The sequence below is a fragment of the Indicator indicator genome, chromosome 3 (assembly GCF_027791375.1).
Source record: "Indicator indicator isolate 239-I01 chromosome 3, UM_Iind_1.1, whole genome shotgun sequence".
Taxonomy (NCBI): Eukaryota; Metazoa; Chordata; class Aves; order Piciformes; family Indicatoridae; genus Indicator; species Indicator indicator.
This window is the reverse complement of record NC_072012.1, coordinates 24,601,346-24,619,265: the sequence shown is the minus strand read 5'-3', so window position 1 is coordinate 24,619,265 and position 17,920 is coordinate 24,601,346. Positions and strand designations below refer to the sequence as shown.

Genomic DNA, 17,920 nt, shown 5'->3' with positions numbered 1-17,920 from the left:
AAGTTGTAAATGCTATACAGAAAATCAGGATCCTATTCTATTAACACTATGACAGAAGATTTGATGCAAGAGAGATGGCTGAAGAGTTATGACCTATATATCATAGAGGCCATATAGATACTCCTTCCCATGGTTACAAAGGAACTGATATCTCCAGCAATGCAGCTCCTGTGGCACAGATCCTCTGTATCTGAGGCAGGCAGATGAGTGCTGTGAACACCTAGTAGACAGGGAGTAATGTCCACTTAAAGTCTATTCACAGAAGCTGAGCTTAGGAGAGCAAGAAGAAAGGCCCTGCAATTGAGAATCCATTAATAAAGCACTCACAACCTCAGGAATCTAAAAATTTTAAGGACTTTCAATGCCAAGGTCTTTAAACCTTGTTCTTTGCTGTACAAGCACTTAGTCTTGCTTGGGGAACCCATGGATTCAACCACAAGACTCTCACAGTGATCATCTGTGAAACATCTAAGATTTCCCATGTCACCTCTCAAACAGGAGATGGACTGATTTCCTTCCAGAACTACCCTGTGGTTCTGTAGGGAGGAAGCAAACCAGGAATTTGCTTTCAAAAAAAACTTAGGACACATGCTCTCTTAAATCTTGTCATCAGATAATTTGTGATGAAATAATAAATTCATGGTCTTAACTCCAACTAACAGCTGTTAAATGTCCTTTTGTTGAACTATAACTTGCCTGAGTGTCTTGTTATGGAGAACCTATGCTACTGCTATGCCCTGTAATTCTGCCCTGAAAGGCCACCAGGGGACTTAGCAAAGTCTTAGGTCTGTCTTTAGCAGGGCTCAATGAAATGGCTGAGCTCTTTAAACTTATTACTGCTTTTTCCCCATCCTCCTTCAAACTGGGTTGTTTACCACAAAAAGTTAGCTTTCTGCTCCATAACTATTCTGTGCACTGGACCTTTTCCATCTGAGAAAAAGAGTCTGATTATTGTTATATATATATATATATATAGCTATGGCAGGACTATCTCTGATGTGCCAGTAGCAGTGCTCCTCATGTCTGGGATGAGGGGCAGGAGGAAACAAAAGAATCAAGTGATTTTTCCTTCCCACTGCATGATGCCCAGCACATGCTCTGTCACTGCTGTAGTGCAGTGGTGCCACTGGCAGGACACATCCTACAGCCCACCTCTGTTCCACACAAGACACAACACAGAGGATGGAGGCGCAGCATTCATCCCTCTGATCCCTTCTCTCTCCCTGTGTTGCTCTTGGAGCCCCTTTAAAGCAGATTAGCCTGGGCAGACTGGCCCTAAGGGGCCCCATAGCTTTTTCTGCCACCTGTTCTCCTTATCCTGATGCACAGAGAGGCTGGTTGCCCTGGCAGAGCAGTCACAATCATCCCTGATCGGCATGCAGAGAGCCTCACTCTTGGCACAGCCCAGCTGCTCCTAGCTGTCCATGTAGCTGTGGCTCTGGGCAGTAGCCTGTGGGCCAGCCCTGGACACTGGCAACAACCTGGAGAGGTGCATGGGGAAAGCCTGCATATTCCAGAGACCCAGTGAAGAGCTTCATACTAAAGCTGTCTTAGCTTAGTGGTTTGGGGGGGAAGTTACATAAAAGCACTAAGTAGAGCTAAGCTCCTAAATTTTTCACAGAAGCATGGTGGAGGCAAAGAGACCTGCTCAGGTCTTGAAATTGCAATGAAGGCAACCCTACAAGAAGTTTGAGAAAGGTGTGGAGCACTTCTTTCTGGACACAGCTTCATTGCTCTCAGCAGCCACCCTGCCATAGCACTGGGACCATCCTGGAGAGGAAGCAATGGGTGGTCCCCATGCAAAAGCCCCATGCAGTGATTTTATGAAGATGCTTGCACAGGTGAGAAGTGGGTGTCATTTCCTCAAGGAGCTTATTGCAGCAGAGCAGCCTGGCCCCACCAGGGTCCTGTGCATCTGGGAGCTCCCAAAACACCACTCCCCAGAGGAAACCCATTCAAACAGACAAGAGCTGAGGGATACTGCTGAGTGGTGCCTTGCTTCTTTCCACTCCCTCTCCTTCCCTGGGGCATGATGATGATTGCCCAGCAGAGTCCTCTTGGTGCAACAGAAAATACAATTGAAAAATAAAGCCTTTTCTGTCTCCTTCACCTTCCCACATATCTTGTACATAAAAGCCAACTCATTACCTTAGAGACTAATAATATGATAAATGCAACATCTGTGATCCTGGAATTTCAGGATGTTTACTGAAGTTATTATTTCACTGTGAAATTGCTACCATGCATTCTTTAAGATTCCCCAGAGAGCTGAGTGCAAACTTGAAGAATACATTTTTTTTTTCCCTGGAATGTGACACGTCTAGTCAGGAGACACCCACCATCTCCCTTTCACCTTGTTTTCTCCTCTCCACCTCCGTTTCCAGGGAGGGAGGGGTGGAAATGAGCTGCCAGTACCCATCAGCTTAGGGGTGAGGACTCTTATTTATTTTCAGCTGCTGGCCACCTGCTAAGCCTCAGAAATGCTGCCTTCAAACAGCTGCAAAACACTTTGGAAAGAATGAGGATGTCTCTAGTCTCCATCACACTGCCACAGTGACTCCTTTGAAGCAGGGACTTTCATTCCAGGGATCACAATAGCAGCTGTCAAGGGAGTCGCTTTATGTTTTCCTTTCTTTGCTTGTTTCTTTTTGTTTGAATGTCAATGTGTAAGTTCAAAACCCAGTTTGCTGATTGGCCTGTGTCATTCAGGTCAGAGGTGGCTGGTGGAGAGGATGTGCAGAGGGAGCTGGAAACCTCAGTGACAGAGCAGTCACTCCCACTCAGGGATGCAGAGAAGCCTCTCACCTCTCTAGGAGTCACGACTTGAACCTCTGCTTGGCAAAGGAAGGTCTGGCACAGCCCGCTGACTTGGGAAGGCTCCAGACTTCCCAAAACAGTGGCATGAGTGAAGCTTCTTTTGATTTCTACCACCAAAACGGAACCAAACAATATGTTCCTTCTGGGCTAAATCCTCTTTTCCCTGGGCCAAATCAATGTTTCTGTTCCTTTTTCAGGTATTTTAAAACAAATCAAGTTTTAAAAATCCAGGGAAGAAAATATTATTGCTGAAAATAAAAGTTCAAGTCTCCTGAGCAGCAGAGGAGCAGGCAGAGTACATGCACATGTCACTGCAAGCTCTGACTGCCCAGCTCCAGGATGTCTTAATGCAGGCTACTCCACATTTCCAGTTAAAGCTTAATCCTCAGGGTCTGCACACATGAATCCCTTCTCACACTGACATGCCCCTTCTCAGATTTGCTCCACACTGTTCAGGTTTGGCGCTGTTTTCTTTTTGCACAGAGCTTGGTTCTGAGGTGGCCATTTTCTGTGCAAGGGCCCATTTAAAGCATCGCCAATCATTTAGTGAGCAGGAAAAATAGATTACTCAGTGCTTTTTTTCTGGGTGACCCTCACTGAATCAGAACTGCATGCAGTTACTCACATGTACCCCCTATCCTTTGGAACACACTGGGCAACTGGAAAGCAGGTAGTTACACTCTTAGGAACAGCAGAAAAAAAAATTTCTTTTTCACCTCTATGTTCTCCAGTGTGATTACATGAGTTTTCATTAGTAAAACACAGGCTGGTTCTCCAAAACCAACAGGCAATTCCACCGGCAAAGAAAGGCTTGAAGCTTTTGAAATTCATTCAACATCTCTGAAATCCAGTAGACATAAAGTTCCTAAACACGCCCATCTGTTCTCTGCCTAGTTTGTTTTATCCATCCACAGTGTCAAAACTCAGTCATAGTCATGTGGTAAAGCCTATGAACTGGCCTGGAGAACAGTAAGCTTGGACAAATTTCTTTCTAACCATTGTATCCTCCTACTCTCGGAACTGAAATGCTGTAGGAAAGGCTAGAGACATGCACTGAAAGCCCAGCCAGTCTGCCACTCTCAAGCAGGACGGTTCACAGAAGCTTGAGCACCTGACAGGTGGAACGTGGTATGAACAGATGAGGACAAAGTTTTGGCTGCACTGCCTGCTGACACTATTAGATACTGACAGGAATTTGTTACAAGGTACTGCCCTATGCACTTTTTTTTACTAACCTCTGTGTACTGCTGAACTACATTTTCAGGAGTTGGTCCAAGGAAGATGTAGAAGTCAAGGATTCCCCCAATAGTGCGGAAAGTTAAAGATGGATTTGGGCTCAGAGAAACATCTGAAAGTAAAAAAACAAGCAGGGTCTCAGAACAAACCAGATCTGCACTATGTGTGGGAAGGGTTCAAAGGCACATCAGGGGAGGTTCAGACTTGACATTAGGAAATATTTCTCTACCAAGAGGTTCCTCAAATACTGGAACAGGATTCTGAGAGAAGTGGCCAATGGCCCAAGTCTGTTACTGTTTAAGAGGCGTTCAATGCCCTTAATAACATGCTTCAACTTTTGGTCAACCCTGAAGTCAAGTGGTCAGGCAGTTGAACTAGATGATAGGTCCCTCTAGGTCCCTCCCTCTAGCTCCCTGAGCTATTCTATTTTCTGTTCTATTTTCTACTCTACTCTACTCTGTCCTGTTCTACTCTATTCTGTCCTATCCTAGGTGTATGCATACAGACCTTTTCTGTGCATAAATGCATCGCCAGGCATGGTGGCTACATGTTCAAGTCACTAGCCATCGCCTTGTGGGTAGTAGGATTGGATGAGCAAACAGGACCTGTACGGAGGTTAGCAGCTCCCCAGTGCCTTCAGACTGGCATTACGCAGCAATAAATCACAGAAACCCACACAGGCTAGATTGCAGAGATCCATTTGCCTCAGTTTTATTTGTATGAAAAGGAACCACAAGCTTGTGTTTAGAGTTCATCTCTGCTATTTTAATCTTCTTATTGGAAGTCAGTGCCTGCCAGAGAAAACTGGTTTTATAGACTGAGTGAAGTTTCCCCCTTTCTGAAATCATACCACTGGATTAATACTGTAAGGTGACCATGGCAACACACAAAACTATTCTCCACGGACAGAATATAGAACTAGCCAAACCTTATTTGATTCAGTTATGCCAATCTCAGAGGAATTACTTCCACTTTCTCCTTTCTCTGTGTGTTCATCTATTCTTTTCTTCTTTTTCCAAAAAAGGAAAATGAATCATATATTTTAACTGAAAATGCCTTATTTTGTTAAAAATCATTCTAAAGAAATCTCTTTGAAAACTTTATAGTCATTCCTGGAATCTCCTGGAACAGTCACTCGTGTTTGTATCACACTGAAAAAGCAATCAGTAAACCAGTTTTCCATATTTACTAATTTACCATCTTTCTATATGCAGTCCATACAGGGAGCTGACATATCCTTTTACCTTGTGCATTGGAGTTCAGAAGGAGAACACCATGGGCATTGGAATCAGATTCTACACACATGTAGAAAGGGTGAACTCCATAGAGATTGGCCGATGGCTGAAACATAAACAGCATATTAAATATGGTTTGACTTTGATATTTGTCATGTTTTTTGTTAGTCAGATACATATGCAAAGGAAAGGAAATAGATTAATTGTTAGAGACTTGGGCATTTTTAAATCTAGAATGGTGTGAAGCCAAATCAATAGAAAAGAGTTACTTTTTCTGCCTCACCGCAACAATGCTTTTCAGTCTCGCCCCGTTAAACCTTCCCTATTCTGCCAAACCCTCCAAAATGGCATGGATAAGAACTGTTAAAATAGACTCATCGACCACTGAACCCATTTTAGCCAAACACTTAATGAGTCCTGCTGAAGTCCAGCTTGTTTGGATGAACAGGGATTGATTCAAGCATGAGATTAAATGCTTTCCTGAACCAGGATCTTGGCACACAAAATGTTTTGGTTTGGTTTGGGTTTTTTTTGAAAACTAACTGCATCATGATAAAGCTTCTGGTTAACGGTTCCAAAGTCCCCTTGAAACGACTCATGGTTTTGTCATTTAACTAAAGCTTACACCTGCACAGCCTGTAACATTCCTTATTTGCCATTGATTCACATTAGTAATGTTACCATATAGAGAGAGGTGCTCTCTCAGCAAAGCTGTACCTCACCACCTCCTTTTGCTGATACAAGTTAGGACAAAGAGCTGCATGAAGTGAATTACCGTTGGTGCCTGATCCCTGCTGTACATGCCGTAGGTAACAAAGTCCATGCTGTGTTTGAAGGACGTGTGCTCGTGTTCACCAAATCCATACACCGAAGTGGATGGCACAGCGGTTGTGATCTGAAGATACTGGTTGGAGAAAAACAGATCAACCAGGGGACTGTCCCACCTGTGACAAATAGAGGGAGATGTGATTATCTTTGGTATGCATCATTTTAAGTTCATGTCTCGCTACTTATACTCTTTCTGTATTTTGGAGAAAAAAAATATTTTTTAAAACCATTAAATTCTATGCATGCCTCTAACATGCTTAACCTTACACATATTAGATATTTCATCTACTTTTACAGTAAAATGCATCAGTATAATTTTGAAAATAACAGCTAAAATAACAGAAAACACTATCTATAATCCTATTATCAATATAAGTGGTTGCTTGTGCTATTTCTATGACAACCAACAGGGCAGACTAGAAATTGTTATTACACAGCAGGGTTCGGAATCCTTACTGAGAACAACACTCAGTTGTTACCAGTTTTTACTTTGTAATATGTTGCTAGATCAGCACCCCACTCTTGTTATCCCTGACTTTATGCAGGCACCTAAAGCAAAAGGATGGCTTCCTTTGGACTCTGCTCGAATGAGGTATTTTTATTGTGGTGACTCTCCTATTTCTCTCACCAGCTTAATGCCTTTATTTTTATTGAATCATCTATGGACACAGACTCACGTTTTAATTAGATGTTACATTCTGTTTTCCATTTCTAGTGCAATAATGAGCTGCAAGCTAGATGGGGGAGAACATAGTCAAGCTGTGGAAAGTGTTTCGTTAACAGTACTGAGTATGCCATGAGCACCACATTTAGATAGCACCCTCTTGAGCCTTGTTTAACCATGAATTTGTTAAAGCTAATTAAAATAAATGAGCCCAAGCCATACAGCATAGAAGTGGCATAACTCTCTTTTTAATGGCCTTTTGTCAATGATTCAGACAAAATTAAATGATTGATCAAATTGACCACTAAATCAAAGAAGTGGAAGGTGGGCTGTGCCCTGTAAAGGCAGTGCTCACTGGCGAGCCCTGGCTGCCACCAACACCCCTGCTTGGGAACAAGTCCCTGCTGCTGGGAGGACTGGGAGGGTCTGCATGTTTTAAAAGAAGTCTATTTGGCCCTTCTCACAAGCTGGAAAAGTAAGATTTTGTATTTAGTCTTGATTTGGTTGTTTGCCAGTGGCAACCCTCCCTCCTTTCCATCGTCTCCTCCACCTACACGCAGTACTGAATAAGGTTATTCTCTTATTGGAAGGTTAATGTATGCAAAATATCATAGAATCTTAGAAGCATAGAACTGTTAGGGTTGGAAGGGACCTCAAGGATCATCTAGTTCCAACCCGTCCTGCCATGGGCAGGGACACCTCACACTAGATCAGGTTGCTCAGAGCCACATCCAGCCTGGCATCAAAAATGTCCAGGGATGGGCTTCTACCACCTCCCTGGGCAACCTGTTCCAGCATCTTACCATCCTCGTGGTGAAAAATTTCTCCCTAACATCCAATCTGAATCTACCCATTTCTATTTTTCATTCCATTGCCCCTACTCCTATCATTACCTGACACCCTAAAAAGTCACTCACCAGCTTTCTTGTAGGGCCCCTTAAGACACTGGAAGGCCAGAATAAGGTCTCCTTGGAACCTTCTCCTCTCCAGAGTGTATAGCCCCAACTCTCAGTCTGTCTCCACAGGAGAGGTGCTCCAGCCCTCTGATCATCCATGTGACCCTTCTCTGGACACGCTCCAGCATGTCCAGACCTTCCTGTTACAGGGGCTCCAGAACTGGATGCAGTACTCCAGGTGGGGTCTCACCAGAGCAGAGATCCAGATCCCTGAGATCCAGATACAGCCCTTGTGAAACAGAGGTCTTTCTGCAAGAGGCTGCTGCTGTGTAAGAACAGGAAGGGTCTCTGGAGCTATATTGCTGTCCAAAGAGGCACTGTCATGTATCTTTGTTCTGTGTCAAGGCAGGCACAGTCACTGCTCTGAACAGACCATAGGGTTATGCAAAAACAAATGATGCCACAGGCAAAATGCTTTAGGAAGAGCTTAAATATCTGTCCTAACTCATTGAGCACTCTCCATGATGTCTATTCAGAGGATATGAAGATTTGTACATTCATGGTACCCATATTGCAGCACTGACATTTCCCACTGATAGAGCAGTTAGTGTTACAATGGCATTAAAAGTGCTCCTTCCACTCAGAAAATCCTCTTCCTGCCCAGGAGGCTCACTAGAGTGAACACCCCCACCCTAGGAGCAACCCCTCTGCCCCATCATATTTTTCAGTGTCCTGGAGAAGCTGTTTTACACCTCATGCACTCCCTTGAGCCACTGTCCTGTTTCATCTTCTGCATGGCATCCCCAAAAGAGTGTCCTGATCTGCACCCTTCCATCATTTGGCTCCCCAAAGGCTGCCACTCCCAACAGTACAGCTCCTCACACTGTGCTGACAGACATTGCTTTCCATCTGCCTTTCCCTTCCATGAGATCTTCACTTGCCAGAACAGCCATGAACTAAACATAGCATTAGCCACAACATAAAAGGCCTGGTAATGACTCTCTTCTTTCTAAGCACCATTATGCCTTCATCTGAAGTAAAAGCGTAGTCAGGTTCTCCCCTGGCAGCTCTCTGCCTCCACTCCCAATTGGCTGCCATTGCACTCAGCAGCACACTGTTGTAAGCTGCTGTGATACTTTATGTGTTGGCAGACATGAATAATATAAATGAAAAAAGTTGTATCTGTCATTCTTTAAACACTTGGAGATAATAAAAGAAAATGTTATATTTTTCCAACCTCCCCTCCTGCTGGTTTAAAGCAGATAGAAGGAACAAAACAGGAGGGAGCATAAAATGATACCTTGTGCAGAAATTTGAGTGTTTCCCCTTTAACAGTCCTACAAACCATAACAGTGCTGTAACAGACAGCAGAAGGGATCTAAAAATCTGAATTTTTGAGAGCATACTGTCAAAAATCCAACTCCTACTGGCAGTTAGACATTGCAGAGCCTGTGAAGACGAGAACCCTTTTCTTTGCACAAGAGCTACACTAAGGTTCACCCTTCAGTGCCTCTGTGATGGGAACACTCCTGCCTGTAGAAATACAAACTGGTCTCCCCACACGTCTGCCTGGTCCATACTCTGCTAACAGCTGCCTGCTGCCTGCCTGGAAAGCCTGCCTGATAAACTCTAACATTTTCTTCCCAACATTGTGCACTATACTAAACATCTCTATTTTTAAATCTCATGCCAGACAAAAAAAAAAATATTCAGGACTGAAAACATCTGTGAGAAAATTAACATTTCTTGTCAGCAAATAAACCAGTCTCATATCCATCCACCAGCCCTCAGGTCACCACAATGAAATGTACCTGCAGTGGACCAGGGAAACAGTTTTAAAGGAAAGTGGATAGGGAGAGAAATAAAACATCCTGTTCACATTGAGGCTGTAGTGACTAACATTGTCACAACACTTGAGAGAAATGACTAAAAGGCAGGATAAAACTGATTTTAGAAGTACAGTCATCAGTCCTTTGTAATACAAACTGGACATGACACTTCACCTGGTTGAATGACTTCACTCTGTTGAAGTCTATTGGAAAGTAATAACTACAGTATGTGCAATTCCTTTGAGTTGCCTACCATGAGCACTGAGTTGCTTACCATGAGCAAGCAGCCAGTGGCACTTATAAAGGTGGTCTTATAAAGCCACCAGAATTAGGAGACTTGGGACATACATATGATACATAATTGGGACATGTGTTAGGCATTATCTGGACATTCAAAAATAATTTTAGGTTAAAGCAGGGCTTTTTTCCTTCTTGTTGCAGTGATTTCAAGAGAAACGAGCTCATGACTTCAAGGTATGAACACTTGTCTCAGTCACTTGACACCCTTCATACCCTTTAGGAACCACAGTCTTGTGAAAGGAAGCACCCCATATTTATCATCTGTGTACCAATTTAGGTAGAAACTTCACATTTCTATCAGAAAAGTGGGTGTAAGCCTGAGGGCAGAGCTTGGGCATACCTTTTCAGAGGGTACAGGCCATCGCTGTATGCATAGGCTGCCTATAAAGCAGTGAAGCACCTCAGGGGCTGAGGTGTTTTCAGATGAACCTCAGATATACCTGGCACCTTACAGCTTATGTTGTGAAACACAGGGGCAAAAACGTTAGGCTTTTTTTCCTACAGATTACTCTTTGTTTATGTATGAATATGTATCCTGCTAAGCCTCCAGTGTCATACTGCCCTGGGGCAACAAGTCCCACAGAATAATCACATACTGCAAAATGAGGATGTCTTTGTTATTTATCGATGCCTTAAAGCAAGCAGCCTTTTACTTTGTTTCTGGGGAAATCTCTGCTTTCTTGAAGCCTTCATGTTCACACTTGATACTACCTCCTCCAGTGGCTGCTGCTAACAGCAGGAGCAGAACAGTACTTAATCAGGGAGTGTGTGCCACTAAGCAACACAGAGGCTCTGTTTTGCTTCCTCCCCTGCTTTGTTACAACCCAGTATTTTCTCTCCTGTTTTTATTACTGTAGGGACCTGGCCAACTATGGGTCTGTTGGACCTGCAAGATCAGACAGGATATCTTGAGAGAGAATTTATTAAACTAAAGCTAGTTACAAATTTCCTGACAAAACATTTTGCCACTGATCATGCTGATTTGTCAAAACAGGTGTTTTCCAAGCATCATGGGATGAGGGAGGGGTTCCCTGCAACCTGTGCTGCCCCATGAGGCTGGTAGTTTGGCAGCTTCACCTTCAGGTTGGGAGACCCAGGCCTCCGCCCCTGTCCATCATAGCTCAGATCTAAGACTTGCAGCCTTAAATTAGGTTCAGGTTTATGGTTTTCTCCAGCAAGCCAGAAAACACCTGACGTCTGTATGGAACAAGGGCTCTGCCTGCCTCTTCGTCTCCTTGGCAGCTCACCAGTGTGGAGGTACCACATCTTCATCCCCACAGGTTTGGAGAGCTACTCACAGAATCACAGAATGTTAGAGGTTGGAAGAGACCTCTAGAGATCATCAAGTCCACCCCACCCCTCCCACCAAAAGCAGGATCACCTAGGGTAGTGACACACAGGAATGCTTCCAGGTGGGTTTTGAAAGTCTCCAGAGAAGGACACTCCACAAGCTCTCCAGGCAGCCAGTTTCAGTGCCTCGTCACCCTCACTGTAAAGAAGTTTTTCCTCATGTTGAGGTGAAACTTTCTATATCCAAATTTCTATCCATTGTTCCTTATTACTGTGCACCACCAAAAAGAGCTTGGCCCCCTCCACTTGACACCCAGACATTGATCAGATCCCCTCTCAGTCTTCTCAAGACTAAACAGCCCCAAGGCTCTCAGTCTCTCTTTGTAGGGGAGATGCTCATGTCCGCTAGTCGTCCTCGTGACTCTCCATTGGACTCTCTCTAGCAGATTCCTGTCTATCTTGAATTAGGGGATCCAAAACTGGACACAGTATTCCAGGTGTGGTCTCACCAGGGAAGAGTAGATGGGGAGAAGAACCTCCCTAGACCTGCTGGACACACTTTTCTTGATGCACCCCAGGATACCTTCCCCAGCCACCAATTGTAGAATCACAGAATTGCCTAGATGGATAAGACCTTTAAGATCATTGAGTCCAATCATTATCCTCACACTGACAAGTCTTTGACCAAATTATATACCTAAGCACTACATCTACACAACTCATCAATACTTTTCTGGGCAAGACATTCAATGCCTGGCAATCCTTTCAGTGAAGAAATTCTTCCTAATATTCAGCACAAACTTCTCTTGCCACAACATGAGGCCATTTCCTCTTGTTCCATCACTTGTTAGTTGGTTGAACAGACTGAACCCCAACTCTACATCCTCATTCCAGGTAGTTGCAGACAATACAGTCTCCCCCAAGCCTCCTTTTCTCCACACCAAACAACAAGAGTCTCTCAGCCACTCCTCCTAAGACTTGTGCTCTAGACCCTTCACCAGCTTCATTGCCCCTCTTTGGACACACTCCAGCAATGAAACAGCAGGAGCATGGGGAAGGGTGAAGAAGTGAAGCAGAACTGGATGGGACAATGAAAAGCACAGCAATGAAGAAGGAGAAAGGTTAAGATGGAATAAACCAAGAGGCATTACTGGGAGGAGAAAGAGAGCCATTCCAAATGCTCCTGCTCCCAGAACTCCCATCAGTGCCTGCATCATTTCCCTGCACAACCCCATCTAATTTTTGCCCCATGCAGGCAAAGCAGCATCATTTGCCTGATTACCTTGGACCAAGCCAAAAATGTAGTGGGACTTGGCCTTTAAGTCTTGCTCCTGGCTCTGCATGAGGTTTGCAATCAACTGTTAATGTCTCTTTCCTCATCTAATTCATTCCTCTCTTCCATTATTGTGATTACATGAAGCCCTGAGTTTGTCCTGCCCTCCCTGAACAAGCACTTGGGTAGCTCAGCTCTGGCAAAGGCTCCTTGCATGCATCAAGTGGGAGAAACAGCTGTAGGGTACATTCGGAGATGCCTCAGAGACTCCAGTGCCTGTCTCCTGATACGTTCTCACTGTGATAAATCACTCTACCTGAGGAGGAAGCTTTGTGCACACAAATGGCAGAAGTGGGATGGGGTTTATATCAAGCAGGCAGATGAGGAGCCTGCTGTCAGCAACCCCATTGCTGCAAAGTCAGTAGCAGAAAGACACTGATGGCAAGACTGCATCATGGAAAGGTGGGAAGAGAAATACAAGCATAAACTTTGAAAGAACAACCCAAGCCCAGACCACATTTCTGCTCAGAACAGGCTGTTCCCTCCCGGTGTGGGCTGTCAGCTGTACGACAGCACACTAGGGATTCATGAGGGGTTTTAGGCTTTTCTGGGGGGTGGATCATTGAGGATGTGGGATTGCTTTACAATAGGAAAGCCTTCCTCAGAGATGTTAGAAAGGGCCAGCAGAGCCCCTGGACCTGGTTTGGTGCAGACACAAGTCATCATCCACCCACACCTGGGGAATGCAACTGCAGCACCTGTTGAAGAGGGTTTATTTGCCCATATCAATTGTTCTGAGCAATATGTATGTGCATATGAAGATTCAGCTGTTTAGTGAGACAGACAGGCCATGGCCATTCACATCCAGGTGCTATGTGTTTGTCGGTTTCTCAGGGACACTTAGCCTGCCCTGATCTGGCACAGTCACAGAGGCCATCATCTATGCAGCTCATTGCCTGGCCCCAGGCATGCTGGGAGTCCTGGAGCAATAGCTCCCTCCTTTGAAAGGATACCAGAGGAATAGTTTTTAGGGTTTAGCACCTAATTTGCAGACTGCACCTGGGACAGAGAACAAAGCAATGGTGAAGATGCTTTCCAGTAGTTCCTGCTCAGTCCTTGCTGCGGCGATGGAGCACTTTCAGGATCACTTCCCATACATCTAAACCTGCCTTTGGGCAGGTTGAAATAACAGGAAACGTGCCAGATGCCACCAGTGGTTCCACCAGACCCAGCCAGCTTATGCAGCCCAGTGGAGATGCTCCTGTAATGCTGAGGGTTCATCCTCCCCAGTCAGGCAAATGCAGCCACCTATGGCTTTTAGGCCAGAATACATAACCTTCTGTCCTGCTTTGAAACAAGATTTCTATCTGTGCAGCTCTTGTGGTGGCTAAGGAAGTTGCAAACCCTTCTGAGTCAGGCTGTTAAAGGTATCCCTGAGAAGCTGCATTCACTCACTCTGCTGGGATGGACAGGCAAGCTAACGAAAGGGAAGCATTTTTGCTCCTCACAGGGAATTCAGCTTCAAATACGATTCAGCTGTGAGAGGAGCTCCCTGATGGGATGTGATCCTTCAGTCTGTAAGTACTGGCTGTGTTATTTCACATGAAACAAAAAATCTTGACAACATATAAATTTCCATATGCAAACTCCTGTGTCCCTGCTGACGAGAATCTTTTAGTAGCAGCCCTGCCATTGTTTGCAGGAGAAAACCCCATTAACTGCGTTTTATAGTCCATCGCAGTTTCCTCTTTTCGGGGATGGCTAGGCTTCAGGAGAGTTCCTTTACCTGCCTGGGGGCAGCGTAGCTTTTTCAGCAGCTATGCTCGGCCACAGAGTATCGTTGCCGAGTGCTGTGCCCCTGCTACTGGCCAAGACTGCCCTCTACCTCCCGGGCTCTGCAGCACATCGCTGCTGCTGCACCCCACACCTGCACCTCTGCTGAGCACAGATTTTAGGGGACAAGAGGTTCCTGACTGTTACGGGCATGAAGGAGAGTTCCCTGGATGCATGGCGGGACAGAAAACGTGACTTCCTGGAAATCTGCTCAGCCGAGACTGACTTGTGCTCCTCTGCCTCTCGTTGGAATTGCACCTCTGGCAGCTCAGTGGATCAAACCCTGCACCTGCTTCACGGCAAAACTCTTTGCTGAACTAGGATGTCCCAAATTTGAGGATTCCCTGACTGAGACTAAATCCTTCGGGTTTGGGTAAAGATGAGGAGTGCTAAATGGGAACAAGTCTGTGACCTAGCTGCTCACAGTGTCTCGTTATGCATTCACCTCTTACATCACCATTCCAATTAATGAGCCTTTACAAAAATCACTTATTACAAAGAGAAGAAAACTGGGCCTTTACCACCAAGCCCACTATTTCCACAAAGCTGTTAAGTGCAACAAGGAATCAAACTACTTTGTTAACAGAGTAATGCATAATGCATTCATTTACAATAGCCTGCAAAAAGAAAACTTTATGAAATTGACTGCAGCATATTTAAAAAGAGATGTCATGAGATAGTAATTTTAAAGAATGGGCAGATAATTAAAACCCCACTACAGCGGTTTCATCTGCAGACTCAAACCATTCTTGAGGCTGTCTAAAGACAATAATTTTGCTTGCATCACAAGTGTTAAGCCATCCTTACATTGCTCACAAATATAATGCCTATATTTTGAGTACCTAGTAGATTTTCTTGGGAGGGAAGAAATCTGACTTATTTATTTTAATTTTTTTTATTTCTTGATTGGCAGTTAGGTTTGCTAATGCATAAAATGATCCACTCAGATCCCAAAGACCTTCTGGGAATGTGCTTGCACTAGTGGTGGGATGCAAGATGGGCAGAGGTGGTGCTGAAGACTCAGTGGCTTTAAAGCAGCCCCTTAGCAGCTGAATCACATTGATTATGCTTCCAGAGCATGCCCCTTGGTAAAGATCATGTGGAAGGGACCTAATACATGCTCCTCAGGACCACTGCAACGTCAGCCAATACACAAGAGATTGTATAATTAGGAGATTCATGCCAAAAGGTGCTGAATTAAAATGCTAATACAGACACAACCATACCCTATTGTGAGTAGTACCCTTATCTCTATGTTCTGTGCATCTCCCTTACATGTCTGAGTCAAGCAGCAATAACCCAGAGCAGTCTGTAACACTGTCATTTGTCACCATAGACAGACAGACAGACTGCTGCTACCATCACACTGTGTCATACCTGAATGGAACTGACAAGAGCTCACCTTCATTGGTGTCTCTCTTGCTAAGTATCATTACACACTAGCAATGTGACAGTGGAAGCCAAGGGTATGGGAAATTATGACACCTGGTGACAGCTGCTAGCGAGGGGAGCTTTTGCTAAAATGAAACTTACAGTACCAGCTTTACAATACAACTGCTATTTTTGCAGTGATAAACTAGACCCACAAATATCATTCACTAAAATCAGTGAAAGTTAGAGGCTTACAGCCTCTGTGGCTTTGAGCTTTTGTTTCCTAGACATACCTCTTCAGAGTGTCAGGAAATCTGGTGCTTAATTGCTGATATGTTAAAATATTCAGTATTTCAGAAATCTTAGTTCAGTGCTTTCATGAGTGGAGTTCCTTAAGCTGTGAAATCATAGCCTCAAAAGTTATTTAACTTGCTGAATAACGTCATACATGAACATGGACAACTGCCTGGTAGACACACACATACTGCTATTAATAATGAGTGTTTTCCAGGGACAAACCATAAGTCTGTAATTATACTACATCCAGTTCATGCTTCAGCCTGTCACACAGACTCAAGCATAAGGAGTGAGGAAACAGTGCTTACCCCACCATGCTTAATTTCTATGACAAGTGACATGAATGACATCTAGTACTCACAGCACAGTGCCAGTGCTTTTCCTCTTGATCCTGAAGTGTGAGGAGTCATCTGAGAGCTCAACTTCGTAGTTGGCCTCATCAGCAGTAATGCCGGGGGAGTCAATCTTGAGTGGGACTTCAAACCGCTGTCTGTTGGGATCATAGAGCTAAAGCAAGGTGAGGAAGTGGCAGGTGCATTAGCGTGCATTCCTTTGGTTAAATGATTCCCTCCCTTCCCCCAAACACTCACCCTGAACCGGAGTCTGTCCTTTGTCTGGAACTCCACTTCCAACATGACTGGGGAAATGTCATTTCCAAAGAGGGACAGGGCCTGCCGTTTGTTCAGGGCTACCCTGTGGCAGAAACATATGCTGCTGTCTACAGCTGCTTGCAGCTACCATGGTGAGGGCTAAGGGGAACAACTCAGCTGTTCTACACCAGCACTTTTAAAATAAATTGTTGATTTATCAAGAGAAATAATGTCTGGAATTGCTGTTGTCTCCCCCATACCATTAATGGATAAACAGTTTAGTTGTTACTGAAACAAGGAAACATCATGGTCTCCAGGGTAGGAGGGAGCACCTCATGCCAGTTTCTGATTTCCTCACCAGAACATGGTGCAACACGGTGTGAGTGCAGGACCTCAGCTTTGCATGGCTTATAAATGCAGCTTATCCTCTTCATTGCAAGCTGAGCAAACAGTAGTAAAGCAGCTTGGGGAAGGTCTCTGGTGAGCTGGCAGTAGAGGTGGTCATAGCACAGCACCCGGCTGCAGCACTGGAGGAGTCCCACTTACTTACCTCCAGCCTTTGGTTGTCTTCACGGTGTTCCCACCCACAGAGTAGCCATAGGGACTGTCCTCCGGGAAGAAGCACCAGGGAGCGTTGGCCACATCGGTAGCACACCAGATGCAGCCCCGTGCCTCACAGGCCTCCTGGGAAGCACCGGGCTGGGGGTGGCAGTCAATGCGCTTCTGCACTGCCACAGCCCCAGGACACTGATTGTCCTCCCCGGAGCCAACGCACCCACCTAGGACTGGACATGAGGAGAAAGCAGTCAGAGCAGCAGGGAGCCTCATTGAAATAAAAAGCCAACAACAACAAAACCACCACACATACTTGATTAAACAACTTATTTATTTTGTTGGTATTTTTCCCCCAATGTTGGGCATAATACACACGATCCTTTTGCCTAAGATGACAGTAGAGCAGCATGTCTGCTCATGTCCAAGACAAGAGCAACTGGTTTCTTTTAAAAGCCGAGGCAGCAGGTCTCTTCTGTTCAGTACTCAGAGATGCAGGTGCTCAGCTGAAGCACAACTTGCTTGAAATACTCATGGAAAGTTAAACAGTGAGTAGCTAATGAAAATGCTGGTGAGGCGTGAGAGCAGCACTTCAGCCTGGCTGAAGAGGAAGTGCACACTATTAAGGACTGAAATTGTTGCCTCTGTGACACTGCTACGTTTTCTGCATATATATTCTCTGCCATGTTATACTCAGAGGTTATCTACATATGTAGATATAAATATTTGAAATCAGCATGCACTTGTATGACATGTTATAATACCAAACAGAGTTTTTGCATTGAGTTTCATTTCTATACTGCACAACTACTATATATACATAGTATTAGTAGCTTCTGTTAACAAATGTGTGGTTGAGTACAGGGAAGACATGAGCAGTAAAAGTAACAAATTAGTCATTTGCAGAAT

General features: G+C 44.6%; 1 protein-coding gene across 1 annotated transcript in view; it reads right to left on the bottom strand.

Annotated features, from left to right (window-relative positions):
- The window catches only part of LOC128981258 (maltase-glucoamylase-like), a 54,138-nt gene extending 36,851 nt beyond the window's left edge, over positions 1-17,287 (bottom strand). Inside the window, exons 1-6 of the mRNA XM_054399970.1 lie at positions 17,010-17,287; positions 16,460-16,562; positions 16,231-16,376; positions 6,064-6,232; positions 5,298-5,394; positions 4,053-4,165 (exon numbers count right to left, since the gene is read on the bottom strand). Coding sequence (XP_054255945.1) covers positions 4,053-4,165; positions 5,298-5,394; positions 6,064-6,232; positions 16,231-16,376; positions 16,460-16,562; positions 17,010-17,287 — 906 coding nt within the window. The remainder of the gene's footprint in view (positions 1-4,052; positions 4,166-5,297; positions 5,395-6,063; positions 6,233-16,230; positions 16,377-16,459; positions 16,563-17,009) is intronic.
- Between the last annotated feature and the right edge of the window lie 633 nt (positions 17,288-17,920).